Source organism: Haliaeetus albicilla, chromosome 1 (assembly GCF_947461875.1).
Source record: "Haliaeetus albicilla chromosome 1, bHalAlb1.1, whole genome shotgun sequence".
NCBI classification, from domain to species: domain Eukaryota; kingdom Metazoa; phylum Chordata; class Aves; order Accipitriformes; family Accipitridae; genus Haliaeetus; species Haliaeetus albicilla.
The window spans coordinates 42,800,410-42,818,576 of record NC_091483.1 but is presented as its reverse complement, the minus strand read 5'-3'; the positions used below and the strand labels follow the sequence as shown (position 1 = coordinate 42,818,576).

General features: G+C 39.6%; 1 protein-coding gene across 1 annotated transcript; it reads left to right on the top strand.

The window, feature by feature from the left end:
- Nucleotides 1–58: 58 nt before the first annotated feature.
- AADAT (aminoadipate aminotransferase) lies at nucleotides 59–18,036 on the top strand. The gene is given in 15 exon segments (XM_069786999.1): nucleotides 59–289; nucleotides 292–534; nucleotides 1,821–1,889; nucleotides 3,518–3,686; nucleotides 4,738–4,870; nucleotides 5,504–5,578; nucleotides 6,881–7,090; nucleotides 7,610–7,675; nucleotides 8,896–8,978; nucleotides 10,250–10,346; nucleotides 11,193–11,254; nucleotides 13,540–13,604; nucleotides 15,084–15,190; nucleotides 15,832–15,933; nucleotides 17,085–18,036. Coding segments are annotated over 15 exon segments (1,638 nt in total). The 5' UTR covers nucleotides 59–174; the 3' UTR covers nucleotides 17,127–18,036.
- The last annotated feature ends 131 nt before the right edge of the window (nucleotides 18,037–18,167 follow it).

Genomic DNA, 18,167 nt, shown 5'->3' with positions numbered 1-18,167 from the left:
ACGGAAAACGACGCGCGGTGTCCCCCACCGCCAACCTCCGCTTGTGGCGGCGGGCCCGCGCTGCCCCCCGGCGCCGCCCAGCCCTCTGCCGTGCCCGCGGCCCGGCCGCCTCCCCTCTCCCCGCACCGATCGAGCGCCAGCCCTCGTTTTCAGGACGTTACACCGAAGGAACCGATGGGGGAGCCGTGCGTTCCACGGCTTTTACACAGGATCGGCGCCCAAACCCGCTCAGCGGAACGCAACCGCCCTGCCTTCACGGCCGCGCTGCCTGCGGCTACCGGACCAGCTGCCGCCCCCCGACCCGCAGCCAGCTACGCCGGCCAGGCCCGGGGCCTCGGCGGCCCCGAAGCGCTGAGGGAGCCGCCCCGGCGGACGCTCACCGCCCCGCCCGGCGCCCAGGGGCCGCCCCAGCGCCCGTCCCTGCGCCCGTCGGCGCGGGCACCGAGCGGGCGGGCCCGCACATGCCCAGCAGCGCGGGCAGCCGCCGCTGCCCTCTCCGGCCGCCGCCGCCGCCGGCTCCGCGCCGTCCTGCCGGTAGGTGCGCGCGCGCGCGCGGCCCGGCCCGGCCAACGGCCGCCACCGTCCCCTCCGCCGTGAGGGGCCGCGGCCCTCGGCCGGGCGGGTACCCGCTGCGAGCGGAGGAAGGCGGTCGGGTCGGGTCGCGTCGCTCGGGGCGGCCTTGGGGGCTCCGTCCCCGCCCGCGGCGTGTCCCTTCCGGGAAGGGGGGGGCAGCGGTGGGGCGTCTCGGGAGTCGCCTGGGGGGGCGGGGGGAGAAGCGCTGCCTCAGGTACTCCCGAAAACACAGCCGGAGCCAGCCTTTGTGTATAGGCAACAGCGCTACGGCAGGGCCTCGGTGTGCTTCTGCTGGGGGAGACGCGCTGGAGGGCAAGGAAAGTTATTTTTAGAAAGCATAAGGTTGGTGGCTTTTTAAAGCAGCCTTGCTCGACAGATCATTTTTAATAGCTGCCAGCACATGCATGTCGCTGTGGTTGCTAGAGGATTATTTTCTGCGAATTCAGTAGAAGCACACTCGGAAGTGGTAGTCAAAGTGACAGGGTCTCTGTGCCCTTCATTTTATTCCTGTGCTTTCCTTCCTTTTGAAGAAGATAGCTTTCCTGTGAGAGCAGGCCTTGAGGCCTCCCACGGGACTGCAGTTCATTATCCACTGAATCTCTATCAGCACCAAGGAAAAAAGGGGGAAAACACTCATCTGAAGCATTTTGAAAGACATTCTTAGTTATCCTTTCTAAAAAAAAAAAAAACCACACCCCACACACAAACAAAAAAACACCACGCATCTAACTTGACAAGTGTTGTGACTCATAATGATGGCTTGCAATCATTAAAGCACTTTAAATGCAATACTTAATACAGCTAAATAAAGCTGGATTCTCATTTAAAAAAGAGCTGATGGTTGTTTAAGGTCTGTCAGATCTCCAGATTTGTAATCTGCCTTTAAAGCTCCACAGCTGGCAGTAAAGGGAGGGGAAAAGGGCTTTTTCCTGTTCACTGGCACACCAACAAATTCTCCAGACCAAAGCTGTACTGCTATTTGTGTTTACCAGAACAGCAGCATCTGGCCTAGTCTTGCTGTGCCAGTACCTGTGAGTATGAAGCAGAAACCTTTTCCCTTAGTTCAAAAAGGAAAAGAAATGCCAGCACTGATTTTAACATGAGTAAGTTGACATTTAATTTATGGTAGAGCACATCTATGGAGATGAATTGGAAGCATCAATTGTGGGAGATGCACATACCAAAAGCACTGGGGTTCCTATTTGCTTTTCTAGTTTCATATTCAATTAATTGCTCTTTCTCTACAGATATGAATTACTCTCGGTTCATCACCACTGTGAGTGCAGCAAGAAAAGCATCTCCAATAAGACTTCTGAGTGAGTATATGCTCGTTCTCTGGAAGGGTATCATTCTACATTCTGGACTTCACTGGGGTATCATGGCTAAAGACTTGAAAGGTCTTGAAAGAAAACTGCTGTAAGCTGACAAGCAAGGCCAGTTAACTGCTTTGACTTTTGTGAAGTTGAAATGCCAAGCAGGTATAAAGAAGAATGAAGTGAATAGCCATTTCAGAAACCCATCCAGACAGAAGAAATTGTATTGTCACTTCAACAGGTGTCCGAAAAGTCTCTGCTACTGCTTCTGAAGCAGGGCTTTTGGCACAGTTTGCTACTGAATTTACGCTGGTTGTCCAGGAACAAGCTACTGCTAATGACTTGAAATTCAGTTCCAGCATGTTTCTTTTCACCTAGCTCTCCTGTATCCTGTTAATGTCCTCAAATTCCTCACCACCCCCACCCCCTCAGTGTTGCTACACTTTCCTTTTCTATATTACACTATCTTTAGGCTACCATGTTACAGTTTTCTGTGTGACAGATAGAAAAGGTTAACTGCCTACTTGTTTACTGAATTGAAACCTACAGGGACCTGACAGAATGAGAGCATGAGACATACATCACTAGTTAAGCCTTCAGGGGTCAATTTAATCTCTTGGTAAAGGGTTAGCATTTGCTGTTCAGCTTAAAATGCTTCATACAGGTACAGCTAAGTCAACTAATTCACTCTAGTCAATCTCTATACTTTTTCAAGTGATACACTGATAAGCATCATAACACAAATAAAGTAGCACAGCTTGTGCAGAAAGACACATTAAGGCTGCAGTTTTGATGACAAAGTAAATATCTCTTTACCAGACCAAAAGTCACATACATGACCCATGTTGCTGAACTGATAAGAATTAACTCCCCATGCTCAAGTTCGCTAATAAATAGCAGAGAATAAACTCAATAACCGGAGGCTTTATGCCAGATCTGGTGTCATCTGTCCTCTCATATCTGATATAAAACTGTCAAGCCAGCACAAGTGCCATATTGTAAGCTCTTAGATTTAATGCAATCAAGTGCCCTTGCTGGATTAAGGTCCAGTCTGCACTGCATAGATTGGATCTGAATGATTGTGAAACTATGATTTTAAAGCACAAGTTGTTAACATTTTCTTCATACTGAATTATTTACACAGTGCCTCTGCCACCAAAGCTGGGCTGCTAGAACCATTCCCATTCCCTTATGGAAAAGCTATAATCATACATGTAACTACTAGTGTCACTGCAGTACTGCCACATCAGCTAAAGTGAGACTGAAGAAAAACCAAAGCAAATCATTCCAAGTCATTCTAAATAGAAGATCATTAAGGTGAAGCTTAAAAGACATCAGTCACACAAAAAGTTTTTATAATAGTAGAACAGTCCAGATAAAAAACAGCTATTTATGATTTATTTTAACAAAGATGATTTTTTTGGTTTCGTCTGTCCCACCCATGTCTCCCTCCCTGCCCCCCCAACACCTATTTAATCCAAGAAGAAGGGTGAGTTTAAAAAGAATTATCATACTTTTTGAATTCGTGACAGTTAAAAAAATAAAGTGAAAAATGGGACAAACTTGACTGAAGAACATGATCAGTGTTACAATAATTGAATTGTAACCAAGGTCTTTTCCTTTCACTCTAGCTGAACTGATGCAGAAGTCTCCTCCATCTCTCATCTCTCTGGCTGGAGGGGCACCAAACCCTAACGTTTTTCCATTTAAGAGGGCTACTGTTGCCATTGGACATGGAACTGCTGTCGAGATTGGGGAAGATCTGATGAAGAGAGCTCTCCAGTACTCAGCCTCAGCAGGGTATCTGTCACAGCTGCTTGCACTTCAAGATACCAGAATCAAAGGATCATAAAATCCTTTATTATTGCATTAATTCACCTGTTTGTAAAACCTGTTTTACAAAAACCAGGTTTAAATTCTTTCAATTTGCCTCACTATTTACATTTCAGTTTAAGTGGAAAGTTTTGAGCAGATGAGTAATTAAAAAAAAACCCTAATACTAGTAATTCTCAAGCCAGAGCATCTCCTGGCTATTAGTATTTGAGAATCCAGACTCCCAGATCACTAGGAGGAATCATTTTGTGTTTTGCAATAAGATACTCATTAAAAGATACTGCATTGCAATACATAGTTTCCACATTCTGGAGCATTTGTTTTGCTTTCATTTGATACTATATATTAAAGTCAATATGTACTACTTGTGGTAGTTGGAGGTATTTATAGTATTGTCATCTTTAGTACAAAAATTGCATATCATTAAGTTACTTCAGCACTCATGTGAACTCCCCAGCAGACAGCACTGAGTCAGGCTTGTGACAGGTTTGCAAAAATATTTAGGTACCTAGAGGCACACAGGCCATTAATCAGTGAAGTTAAGACTTTTCTTAATATTTAAATGAACGCAGCCATTTGTGAACATCCTACAAGATCTTAAGACATATTTTTTAAAAAAATCTGTTACAGAAATCCTTATTATCTGCAGCCTGTTACTAGCAGTACTGCAAGCTTTGTCACATTGCCACATTTGAGTATGGAAAGATCACTCCTAAGAGTGGATATTGTTCAGCCTCCACCCCTATTCCATCCTTGGCAAATCATTACCACCCAGATTTCAGTATGATAAATTGGTGTATGGACCACAGATGCCCATCTCTTCTGCCTTTCCATAAGAAACATTTATATCATTTTCATCATTTGATAAAGCAGTCATAAAAATCAGCATCTTAAGTGTATCTGTGACAGTTGACATCCTACTCAGGACTGTGTGCTAGATTTGGCAGTGATTTAGAGGAACAGCCTAGCTTCAGCCTTTATAAGATGTTAGACACACCTTATTTTATTCATGTTTCAGGATTCCAGAGCTGTTGTCTTGGCTAAAGGATTTCCAGCGGAATCTACATAATCCCCCCACAGCCAATTATAGTCCTGAGCAAGGACAAATGGAAGTGTGTGTCACAACCGGCAGCCAGGAAGGCTTGTGTAAAGTAAGACCAAAAGCTTCATATGTTAAAAGCATTTCTTTCAGAGTGATGTTTTTTCCATAAGTTCAGTTATACTCAGCATTAAGTGCTAGTGTATAACTAGATGCAGGGTACATCTCACGGTATTATCAATACGAGATAACAGAACTGAAATGAAACTGGTGTGGCAGTCTGATCTGTCAGGACTGCATGAATGTTCAAGTAAACCAAAGAGCCTGTCAGAAAATACGCTATAAGGTAACATTTCATGTTACAGAAGTAGTGTAGTAATAAGTACATAGATGCATTATTTGCTTTACCATAACTCAATTCTAATTATGTTAGGCTTCCTTAAATAGTTACCCTTTCCAGTCCACTCTCACTGCTTAGTTGATCCTTTCTGTAACTGAAACACTGTTTCTATTGTACAAGAGCACTGTCTTTCCATTTCAAATTGGTATTCTCTAGATGATTGCCTAGCTTCATTTGGCTCTCAAACAGATTTTTCATCTGTTCCTTGCTTTTCTCACAGACAGCATAATTAAGTGGTTAGGGAATTATTAATATCTAATCAAGATTTTTAATTCCACTGTCAGAAGTATGAAGCATATGCACAAGAATGGCACAATCTTTCTAAAATAGACTTTTCTTTTACAGGTGTTTGAAATGCTCATTAATCCTGGTGACAACATCCTTTTGGATGCACCTACATACTCTGGGACACTAGCAGCTGTAAGTATTCTTTAGCTAGAAAATATTGTGAATGCTGTATTTGAAGTAAGCGGCAATTTAGTAGCTGATCTGCAGGCTTATATACACTGTATTTACTGTAAAAACCTATCTAAGAATCAAGTTTAGTGTTAGTCCAGTTCATAAATATAAATTCATAGAAGCTTTTATACTAAAAGTTCTGTAAAAGCTATTCCCAGGACAGAAGTTCCTCTTCCAAATCCTAGTTCATTCAAGGGCTAAAGTCACATTTAAAACTGGAAAGAAAGCCATCACAACCTAGTCAGGTTGAAGCAAATTTATAACAAGTCGGTATATTAACATGTCAGCACATTCACCTGAGGTATTTCATGGTCTGATTACACTGTAGCTATAAATACTATAAAATTGGAATAGGCCTGAAACATTCATATATGAGTATGAAGATGTGAATTAGTAAGAACTACACAAAAATAGCAAAGTTTACTTCTGAAAAATAGCTTAATCACTATGTAAATAAATGTCAACTCAAAATGCATGAGAACTGTTAAGAAGGGTTAAAATAGGTAATACACCACAATTTCAGCCTAGTCTCCCCTTGCATCAAAAGGAATTTTGTTACTGTTTGCTGTGCTAAGTTTGAATATATCTTGTCTAATCAAATATACTTCTAGGAATATATTTGACATTGCAGCAACTTGCATTTTTACTTAAAAATGCAGAGCACTACATGGTACAAATTGAAATTCCTCAGAGGGGAGACAGCATGCTTTTTTGTTGGTATTTTACCTATATTTTTTCATACTGCTGTCAACATGTCATTGCAGTAGCACCATTTCATTCCCCTTTGTATTGCTGAATATATCTATTGAGAACAGATTCTTTGCCCTTTGTCAGTGAAGAGTAGCTTATAGTTCTGGCACTTCCACTGAAGTAGAATGTAAATTGTCAGGAGGAAATGAAAGTGCCATGAACTTACTATCTGTGGTGAGAGCATAAGAAATCCTCAGAGAACACAGTTCAAATTCACAAAACCCCCTTCTGCCTGCAAAACTATGTGATTTCCTAGAGAAGAGCAGCAATTGGACATAGGAGGTACCCATTTCTTCTCAGCTGGCTTAACAGGGCAAATAAAGTGTAATGTGTTAAGTTTGACAAGCTCCACAGCAAATTCAGGCAAACTTTCTTTTGAATAATGAGCAAATGGAGTTTGAGATAGCTATAAAGTCAGAAAGACTTTGTGTCAATGAAATTTTACAATGCCAGTGACAAAAGGAAGACCTTTGAATTATGGGATTATGACAGTTTTGTTCCTCCTATCAACAGCTGAGACCTTTGGGTTGTAACATAATTAATGTTCCTAGTGACCAACATGGCATTATTCCAAAAGCTCTAAAAGAAATTCTTTCTACTTGGAGCTCAGAAGATGTAAAAAATCATAGCCACCACCTCCCCAAATTCCTGTACACTATTCCGAATGGCTGCAACCCAACTGGAAACTCTTTGACCACAGAGCGCAAGAAGGAGATTTACCAGGTACGTAGCTGGTGTATCTTGTAGGTGGAAATGGATAAATGTCAGTCTTGTTTCAGTTGAGGATACCCCATGTGTGGTATTTGGGCCCATTATTGGTCCAGTAGAGATTCCTCCTAGAACTTGTTTCTAGCAGAAACTCTTTCATGACAACTCTTCAGAGGTGGACTATGCATTAGATAAATTGTTTTTGCAATAGTAGCCTATTGCTGGCTGATACCTTTGCCATGGGCTTCAAACTGGACTTAGTGCAAGTTTTCTGCACAGTTTGAACACTACATGGAACAGACCTTCAGTTATATGCATGTGTCCTTGTACTGCAGGTACCATGTTTACTCTTATAATTGCTTGATGTCTAAATCGGGCATTTGAAAGCTTCTCTTGACAGGGCCTTGTATATAGCGAATGAGCAATCCATAAGATCATAACATGGTCCTGGTAATAGGCCCAAGGTACAGGAAGAACTGAATTTACAGTGTCTTTACATTTTAACAAATCTTTACTTTTTATTCATTTCTTTAGCTTGCAAGAAAATATGATTTCCTCATAATAGAAGATGATCCTTACTACTTTCTTCAGTTTGAAAAGGTAATTTGTCTTCCATACTCCTTAGTAACACCTTCTTTTCTGGTCCAGGAGAGAACTAAGATTTGAGCCATGGATCTTCCTGCATGCTCCTTCTTCATGTCCTGCCAAGGTAGCTATAGGCCTCACAGTCTATACTACTTTCAGTTGTTGTCCCCTTTGTGGCATTTTATTGCATCAGTCCTGTCCTGAATCAGTGGTTCAAATGCCTCAAGCCTTATACAGGAGAGAATTTCCTTCAGTAGTCAGAAAATGGCAAAGGCTTTGCCTCCAGAGCAAAACAAGTATGCCACTGAAGCAGCACATGAAAATAGCAGCCTCAATGTTTCTTTCAACCCAGGCTCTTCTTTCATTCAGTGGAAGACTGCCTACTCCCAATCTACTATATCCCAATTTTTACCCCTTTGCCTTTTAGACAACCTGAGGGAGTTCTCCCAGATACCACAGGAAGTAGTATTGGATAGGCAGCTTCCCTCCTTCATATAAATTTTCCCCAAATGGGTAACAATCAAGTGTTGACCCATCTTCACACATGGATCTACGGTTGCACAGTCTGCAAAAGTACCTAATTTCAGGAATAAAAGCTGGTCTTATAAAGCAATAGAACATTGGTAGAAGCCAAAGTTCAATATTTTCTACTTTGAAACATGTTTTTATGGGAGGAAGCAATAAAACTGCTTCACTTATTGAATAGCATTGTGTAGCTTTGTTAGAGAGTGTAAGGGGAGAAGGTGTAAAAGCAGAATTCTTGATAACAAAAAAGTGCGCTGAACTCAGATCATCAAAATTTGGTCATATCTTCTGATTTCCCTTTTTTAAGATAAAGCCAAAAGTTACAGGTCCCCATCTTAGAAATTACAGTTTCTGTTTACTCCATAAAAAAAATCATAGCAGAGAAATCATTATTTCTCTCTCCTACTTATGGCATCATACCACAACTTGAACTGAACACTTGTATGGTGAACAGTGGGCTAAGCATCAAAAAATAACAAGGCTGATTTCTTGATGACTTTCATAGAACATTGTGATCACATCTCAGACAGCTAGCCTGAACAATCACTTGTCAGCAAGTTACTACATTTCTTCCTTGGAATGCACATCTGTAAAATATTTACTATCAAAATATTTCTTTAGGAAATTAATTATGTCTTCATAGTAAAGAAAATAATTCCATCATAATCCTTACTAGCACCTTGAATGTTATTTTTTATTTTTCTTCCAAGCCTTGGGCTCCAACTTTCCTCTCAATGGATGTGGATGGCCGAGTTATCAGGACTGACTCTTTCTCTAAAATTCTCTCATCTGGGTAAGGCCAGCTTCAGACTGCTCAGCATTGCCTGTTCAGTTAAGGCACAAGACTAATACTTCATACAAAATGATCAGACATGTCATAGTGTTTTTTCATCTAATACCTGTCCATTTCTGGAATGTACTTTTGGATCCACAGCTTTTCTCAGTCCACTCACTTCTCATGTCATCTCTTGGCAGTCATGTAACTCCAGATTCCGTTTCTCTTCTGATACTGATAGTTAAGCCACTCTCCCCAGGCAGCCCATTCTTGCAGACACCAGCTAGGCAGACAGGTGCTGGATTCCAGCTCTGTCCCTGGAACTCCTAGGAACTTTTCTCTCTTTTTCCATTTCTCCTTCTATATCTTACCATTCCTGCAGACTCCCTGGACTTTAATACAGAAGAGGAATGATGGCATCATTCTCCAAAAACTATTCATAGGGTTATACTGATCTCTCATCTTCTAGCCCTACAGTTCTTTCAGGTTGTTTCCACCTGCCTGAAAAGCTAAACTGGCTGTTTTCCATTTCCCACAAGTCAACATACTTGATTTTTAACTTGCTTTTGTTTATTATCCTAATAGATATATGAAAGTAATATGAATTCTGCACTGGCAGCTAGTGGATTATAACCTCATTCCTGAGAAAGTGAGGAGACATGCTAAGTTTGATTGCACTTTCAGAAGTGACACAGCAAAAAGGCATGATGCAATTTCATCTTTGTCAAAGATGCATATGAGCTTACTGGTTCTATTTTTCTTCAAAGAAAAACTTCAGCCAATCTATAAAGATGGGTTATAAGAATTGAAGCATGAATAAGAATCTAGTTTATCAGTCTAAATTCCATTTATTCTGCTATACTGAAAGGGAGTGAAAGAGTAAAGCTGTTTGCCACTTCTCATCTGTTTTTCATAAAGCCTGAGCATTCATGATTTTTCATTATGTGAAAACCTATCTTTTTCTTCCCTATGATTCATGTAATCTTTATGGTTGCAGAGGAAGGCTTACAAATGTGGGATATGTCCTGAAGTCTCAGAACCAAGCTGCTACTCTAAGCGTTAAAAACCCTTAAATGTTTTTATGAGTCGAGTATCAAAGTCATTAAATAAATTGCATAAGCCTGGGGCTTAGGGCAGTATTAAGATATAAATAAACTTAAATGCATAGAAGATCCTTACAATGTCAATGAAATGGTTACACATTTTCCCAGTTAAACTACAACTTACACAAAGTATTAGCACATTGCATTTCTGTAGTAACTTTTTTCTTTTTTTTTTTTTTTTTTTAGGTTAAGAATAGGTTTTCTGACAGGTCCCAAGCCTCTTATTGACAGAGTTATTCTACACATTCAGGTTTCAACAATGCACACCAGCACTTTCACACAGGCAAGTACCAAACTGCCAACTGAATTGTATTTAGAAAAGTTAACATATTCCAATTCATAAGAAACCACAAACGAACAGCTTTGCACTTTTGCAGTTGCTGTGCACTTTTGTAGTTTTGTTTATAATAAGCACATACACAGTCAATTCTGCCAAAGGAGAGACCACCATAGAAATTACAGCCAGAGCTAGAGGGTGTCTCAGTGCATGGAAAGCACAGCTAATATGCCCTTAACCCTCAGATTTCACAAATCAAGATTTAAAATACTTTATATCTCTTGCCAGTAGATTCACTTGAAAAACCTCAATGTAAAGCATACATTGGAAGAAGCACTTAGTTTTTTTCTGTTTCTCATTCTACTTTGCAATTAGAACAATACTGGCAGCCCACAAAGACATTACAAAGCAGGCTGCCAACTACAGCCCCTTTATGGTTAGTAATAAGGAAAGGAGTCATTGAGCACATCTAAATATGGCTTCCATCTTCCAGCTCCATTAATTTGTCATAGAGGCAGTATTAAAGCAGAGAGGCTGATATGGGCAGGAAGGTAAAGCAATATACATTGCCTTCCTCTTTCTCCCTGATTACTATATTTAGCTCTGCATCCATTTTTGCCTCCCCCCACCCCAACTTCCAAACATGGCCATGATCCTTGGAGACATCAGTAACATGGACTACAATGGCCTGTTGCTGTTGCCACCTCTGTTTATAAAGGGCTCCAAGAGACCCCACATGCAATTTCTTGCCTGTGTGGAATTTTGGATAATGCATCAGGCTATATATCTTTTGATGTCTGCGGAAGAGTGCAGTTTAAAATATGGTATTGATGATGTGTTTTATTTCTTCAGATTATGATATCACAGCTGCTTCAGCAATGGGGAGAAAAGGGTTTCTTGGAGCATATAGACAGGTAGGGTCATGTCATATGTGAAATCCCATCATCTGTCATTCTGCTTCTTGTTACCTACATAAAACATTCTTCGCGGTAACCGGGTCAGAGGAGGTGCACCAGTATTAGGCCAAATGGGTAAGCCAGGTCACCAAGACTGACAGTATTCACACAAGAGTCCTGAAGGAGCTTAGTGCGAAGTTACAGACATGCCGGTCAGGGCATGTAACCTACCACTACAGACCGACAATCTGCCAGTACACTGGCACATTCATTACGCAGCTCCTATCTGAAGGGAACTCGGGAGGATCCTGGGACCTCCATGTCAGTAAATAAAGTTTTCAACCCTGTGAAAGTGGTAGGGTCTATAGCAAAGGCTAAGATCACTGAGCATGTATCTATTGAGAAGAAGTCAGCATAGCTTCTGTAAAGGGAGTTCGTGTCTCACTAACTCAGTGGGGACTGACCCTCTAACATCCTTAATCTAATGATTGTGGATGCTGATAGAAAGACCTACAGAGAGCAGTGAGGTTCACCTACACTCACTAAACATTGCCATGATCACCATTCTTAGAGACAGAGCACTGGGTTAAGGTCTAACTCAGCAAGGCATTTCTTACATACTGACTGACACACATTTGTTTTTCATTTATTATGCTGGAGGAGCATAGTTCTCTGAGTATCCATGCTTCATTTCAGATGCAGTTAGAACCCCAAGCTTCCTACCTCGGGGGAGTGTGCCACACCGTAGAGGCATGTAACAGGAGTGTGGGCAAAGCGTGGAGAAGGTTCTTACGTTCACTGTAACAGCCACTTCTGTCCCCTGAGCACCTGCCTGTTGTCCATACTGTAAACACTAGCATTAAAAAAAAAACAAAGCAGACGCACCAGCCGTAGCGTTGCCTTCTTTTAAGAATTAGGAGCATAAAGATAGGTTTTGTAGGGAAACTTGGACCACACTTTAGCTCAACTTTCAGCAGTTCAAAAAATATACTCTAAATGCATCTCTTCACTTACCTTCTTCTTGTAGGCTAAAAGGCATCCTTGCTCAAGCCAGAAAGCTGTTCTTCCTCTCAAACTAATGAAAATAGCGCTGCAGTAGGGTAACTGCAATACTTTATAACCTTCTAGACTCAGTTGCCAGGTGACTTACTGATGAGGCCCAACAGCTGACTGCAATCTGTTCCAGGTGATATCATTTGGACAAGGATGACTTGTTAGATCATGCTTTTGAGTAGGAGCTAGCCTGTTGTTTGGAGCAACTACATTTTTGTGGTAGTCTTGTCTTACTTATAATTTCATTCCAGCGTGAAAGTAAAATGATAACAGAAAGGCAACTTGCAACAGAATTTGGGATATGGTAAAAACTGCATAATTGAGATTTACCATTTCATGCAGAATGTAGCAATTAGTATAGGCTGAGTCCCAAAACTATATAAGCCTTTGGTAGTGTCACTGTTTTTCTATCAGGTGTAATAAAATACATCCAGAAATCAAAGCTATTGGGTCAGAGAGTACAAAAAAAAATCTAAATGTAAAATCATGCAAAGTACTAGGTATGTTTTCTCTGCAGAGAAGGGAGTACATTTGCATCTGATTTATGAACTCTTTATCAGGCATTTCTCTTGTACCTCCCATTGCATAGCTGTCTCATTTTATGTCAACAAAAGCCGCTGCACAAGACTTATCCATGTTGAAACTTGGGTTAGGGTAATTTTCCCTGGTAAGAGATTGAATCATTTGGTAGTTTTACTTAAAGCGTGAAGGTGATAGGGGATAGAAAAGGGGAAGCTGTCGAATAGTCATGACAGGTTTATCCTATGATTTGCTTTTTACCTTGTGAAATACTATTTCCATGTGTGCATATTACACAAATTCAACCCAAATGCACAAATACTGAGGCTGTGCTTTTGCATACGTGTAAGTCCTTTTCTTCAGTATGCCTGTTATGTGCAGTAAATATTGCTAACAGGACTTGTGTCCACTGATATAATAGACAGAATGGATGTAATATGTAAAGAGTTTCCTTGACATATGTAAAGCTTAAGAAGCAGCCACACAAGCACTTCCTATGTCTGGTTGATCATTGTTGCAGACATGGTGAAGCATTCAAGACTTCTCTGATACATACACAAAATTTTATACACACAGTATGCTGTATTGTGCCCATTTAGGATATATGCTTACGTTTCCATTAAATGTGCACTTAGGTTGTTGAAATAGAAAAGCTTTGTTTCTGCCTTTGGAAACAAATGGACTCTGAAGTGCTATGGGAACATGACTTTGAATTGATAATTTACTTTCAGAGTAGTGGAGTTCTACAGGACCCAGAGGGATGCAATGCTCATTGCTGCTGACAAGTGGTTGAAAGGTCAGTGAGTACAACACAGCTAATTACTTAAATTTTTTTCTAGCTATTTATCATCTTTGTGTTCAAGAAAAATCACTGAAGTTCATCTCTTGACTGAAGTGACAGATAAACACTATAAGCAAATTAATGACATTAAATATTAAGCTTGGGACAAATTATCTAGTGCTGCTTTTTTTCATACTTTTCTGGTGGGACAATGAGGTGGTGATGAGAAAAAAGCTCACCACATTACTGTATGAAGCAGTTTTATAAAGAGCATATATTTCACTCCACTATGTCCTAAGATTTTTTATGTTTAAAATCTGTCTTTAAAATCTCTGTCTGAAATAGCCAGATTCAGTAGCCTTAATTTAAAAGAAGATATAAACGATTGATATAGCAGTACCGATAATCATTTCTTTGTCCGAAATCAATTTCAAATGTTCTCTTTTGTGGTTAGTCACGGAGCATAGAAAGAATTTGATCAACGATAATGCAATTACGGTTAGTGACTCACTCCTTTTAGTTAGTCTAAGTGGAATCAGCAATAACTGCTTAAGAACTGCCCACCTACCTTAGAGGATACTTCCATGGGACATGGGTACTTGGGCACCACACAATCATTAATGTACTTATTTTTGCTAATTCCAGGTTTTTAGATTTGAAGTATTTCTTTTTCTACATAGCTCTGAACAACCTTGGGTTGTTGACCTAGGTAGGTCCTCTTTGTCTCAATTCCCCAAGTATCAAACCAGTGTAATAGCAGTGGGCTACCTTAAAGTGTATTGTGAGAATATACTTATGTAAAAGACTACAGGGTCTTCATGTTTTCTAGTAATAGGAGCCATAATATTATGGAAGACAGACCTTTATTTTGTCAATATGTAATGTTTAAATACACCAAGGAATAGCTGGAGAAGATGTCAAGTCAAATAAATAGTTTCTTCAAAAATATGTCCAAAACCAGATAAAGAATTCTAGGTAAACAAAAGGTATACAGTAAGTTTGCAAGTGTAATTTAAGACATAAATCCTCTCTAAGCCTTCCCATCTGCCTCATAACTCCTAGGCTCTCCTTTTCTTTGGGGAAGAATCTGTAATCATTGTAACTTAAAGGAAAACCGGTTTGCGCTTTGCTGTGCTTTAAATTGTATTGATAGTCAATGTGATGTTAAGAGAAACTTCATCAGAAAAATTATTTTAGGTTACTTGATCTGAAAGTAATCAACAAGTATAGTTTGTTAATGGTTGGGATTTCTGTAATTCAGAGCAATCACATTCACAAAAAAGCATTGAGGATACTAGCACAAGTGCAGTAAGCCCACACAGATTTGGTTAGGAGTACTTTAAATTTGGGAAGTGGCATCCTGGCTCTGTGGCCTACATTCCCTTTGAGTTCATTGGAGCAACAAATCTACAACATCGCTAAATCTATGATGTATCGGTTAAAGGTAAAGCAGAAGTTTCTTTCTTGATTCCTTTCTGTTTTTTCTCTCTCCAGACTTGGCAGAATGGTACCCCCCTGCTGCTGGCATGTTCTTATGGATCAAAATTAAGGGTGTTTCCGATACACAGCAGCTGATCATGGAAAAAGCTTTGCAGAAAGAAGTATGACCTATGGTTTAAGAGCTTATGATGTTAAAATGAAATGAGGGAAGGATAAAATAAATTTACGGTATCTATCCGCACATATGAACACACATTAAAAAGCAGGGGAACTTGCTGTGCATCATCATTAAGTCTGCAAGTCAGGCATTGTTGCACAGTGACTCATTAATAAAATATTTTCATGTCTGTACTCAGTTGTTGATATTTAATCAGCTTACTTAAATTTAAACCATTATAATATATAGTACAATGTCATGTATACAACATATATATGTATCTATATGAATGATGGCTGTCCACTATAGCTTTTTAATAACAGAAATTAAGTGTGGTTTTATTTCTACAGTTTATAAGAGCGAGCACTGTGTAGTCAGTAAACTACATCCCACCTCACTGGTGCTTCTAAACATTGTGATGATAAGCCAGACCTGGTAACCCACCAGCCTAGGTGACCAAAATCTGAGAGCCCCTTATTTTGTTATGAAAAGATTCCAGGTTGCATATTTTTGGCTTCTCATTTTGAAGAGAAGAAATATATTACACCATGTTCTGATACCAGTGTTTCAGCAGTGAGCCTTCTCAAATGTAATTTAACATAATGTAGAAGTGGTGATAACTGGGTGCTAATCAATTTTTCTTAGGTGTTACTGGTTCCTGGAGGAGCATTCAATATTGATAGTTCAGAGCCTAGTTCTTATGTCAGAGCCTCCTTCTCTCTGTCTTCTCCAGGCCAGATGGATCTGGTAAGTGAGATTTTTTTTTTTCTACATTCTTATCAAGACAGTTTCTCACATAATAATGCTCCCTTATTTTTACTTACTTTGGTGATTAAGCAGTACTTTTGAAGCAGTATTAGCTGTTTATTAGGCAAGGTACTCATATCCAAATGACCTGAAAGGTACCAAATTTTTAGGACTACTTAAAATTTTTCTGTGTATCTCATACATGTAGAGTCTCACATTTAATCCTCCCAGACATCATTCATAAAGGCTTTACTGAAGTCAGAGGAAGTGTTGATATTTGTTTTAGTATTAGCAGGCATCACATATCTTTTGTTTTTCAGACTTTCCATTCCTGAGATTGAATTACCTGTTTTCTTCCGCGCGCGTGTGTGTGTGTGTTGTCAATCCCTTATAAGAAAGAATAATGGTTTTCTTCCATGCAATTGACATATATGTTGTATTTAATTTCTCAGGAACTAATCTTCTATGTATTTTAGGAAATTTTGGATGCTATTTGGCTGTATCTGTAAAATCAGTGGGAAGAAAGATAAGAGACATTTATTTGTGCAGATTTAATACTTGTTTGATTCAGGTCCTTGAAACAGTTCAATATTTGTAGTTGTACTTTCATTCAGTTGTGAAGGTGTGTAAGAGATAAGTGCTTCTATTGCCTTTCTATTTCTTCTTCTGTATTTCTTCTATTTCTTCCTTCTCCTTTGTAAAAGTAATTCATAACCATACTATTGACAGTCAAACTGTATCTTTTATATGCTTCTCCACTCAACTGTTCTTCCTTTTCTTTCACCCTTGCAGCCTCTAGGCCCTTATATTAAGTTAAAAGAGATACTATTCCAGAAGATCACTAGTAGTATTAAAAGTACAATTGTTTAGTTGCATCTGAACTCCGAATAACCTTTGAAAATCAATATATATATTTTTCTGTTTCAGAAAACTCTGCCTTGTATTTTCTGTCAGAGAAGTGGAAGCTTTGTCCAGTCAAAGCCCATACATGTTGTTATAAAAGGAAAACAGAGAATATCAGCAGAATTTTGCAGTATAAAATACTGAGTTTGTATATGGTTAGGGTAGTTTTAGTAGCCTTACAGGTTTGGTATGCTGCCTATTTAAGTAATGCTGGAATATAAATGTGAACCATATTTGTGTCATTTCAGGCCTTCAAGAGACTGGCTGACCTTATAAAAGAAGCTTTGTGAAAAAGCTAAATAGAGCTCTTGCAGCAATCAAAGTCATCTCCAGAAAATATTTGTTAACATTTGGATTTCATCAGAACACTTTAAAAGCAAGCACAATACAGTGGATGTTTCCTTAGATCGTTTCAGCTAAAAAAGCAAAAAATGAAAGAGTGAAAAACGATTTGCTTAATTTTTTTTGACAGGACATTGCATTGCTAAATTTATTCCAATTCAGAAACATTTAAAATACTCAAAACCAAAATGTTCTGTTTCCTGTCAAATCCATGGTTTTATTAGATTTTAATTGATTTTCGTTGTGGCTTTTGTTTTCCATTTGGGTTGGGAAACAGGGAAATCTGTTACTTGGGAAGTTGCACCTGAGGTGGTCTTAGCCACTGTTACTTAAACCCAACTGATACATTCCTCCAACACCTTATGTTGGAATTGGTTTTGTGTGTCGCTTTCCTTCTTGTCCTGCTGTGTGGCATCTGGTTTTGAAGATGTGAAGACCAGTATTTAATTCTGCTACAGTTTTGTCAGATAAAACTGATGTAAGGATGCTAAAAAATTGAAATTGATCCAGCAAAATTAGGCTGTGATTACAAATAAAACTATTTGGCCTAAGGTCCCTTGCAATTTGCATGGGTTTTGCAGCTCGTTCTCTAATTTGTAAGAGGTTTTCTGATTGCTGCCTTCCACTTCAGTCTGTGAATAATTACTCTGTACCTGTGTTAGAACATCTCTGGTTTGCAAAGGCATGTGAATGTGCTAATAGGGCTGCCCTCTGCTCTTAGCTAATCAGTCAGACGTGTTTGTGAACGGAGAGCATAAGTAACTGAACAGGGGACATCGTGGAATGGACAATACCCTGACACTGCCAGATGTACAAAGCAAGCAAAATGAAAAAATAAAGAAATGTTTTGATCTCTAATCCCTTGGTCATTATCATCCAAACATTTGATACTTGGCAACATATACAAAACCTTCAGAAAGTTTTAACTGTACAGATTCTCCAGGGCTTCCCATTTTGCTTAGTAACTTAAGTTTTATTTACTGTTTGGA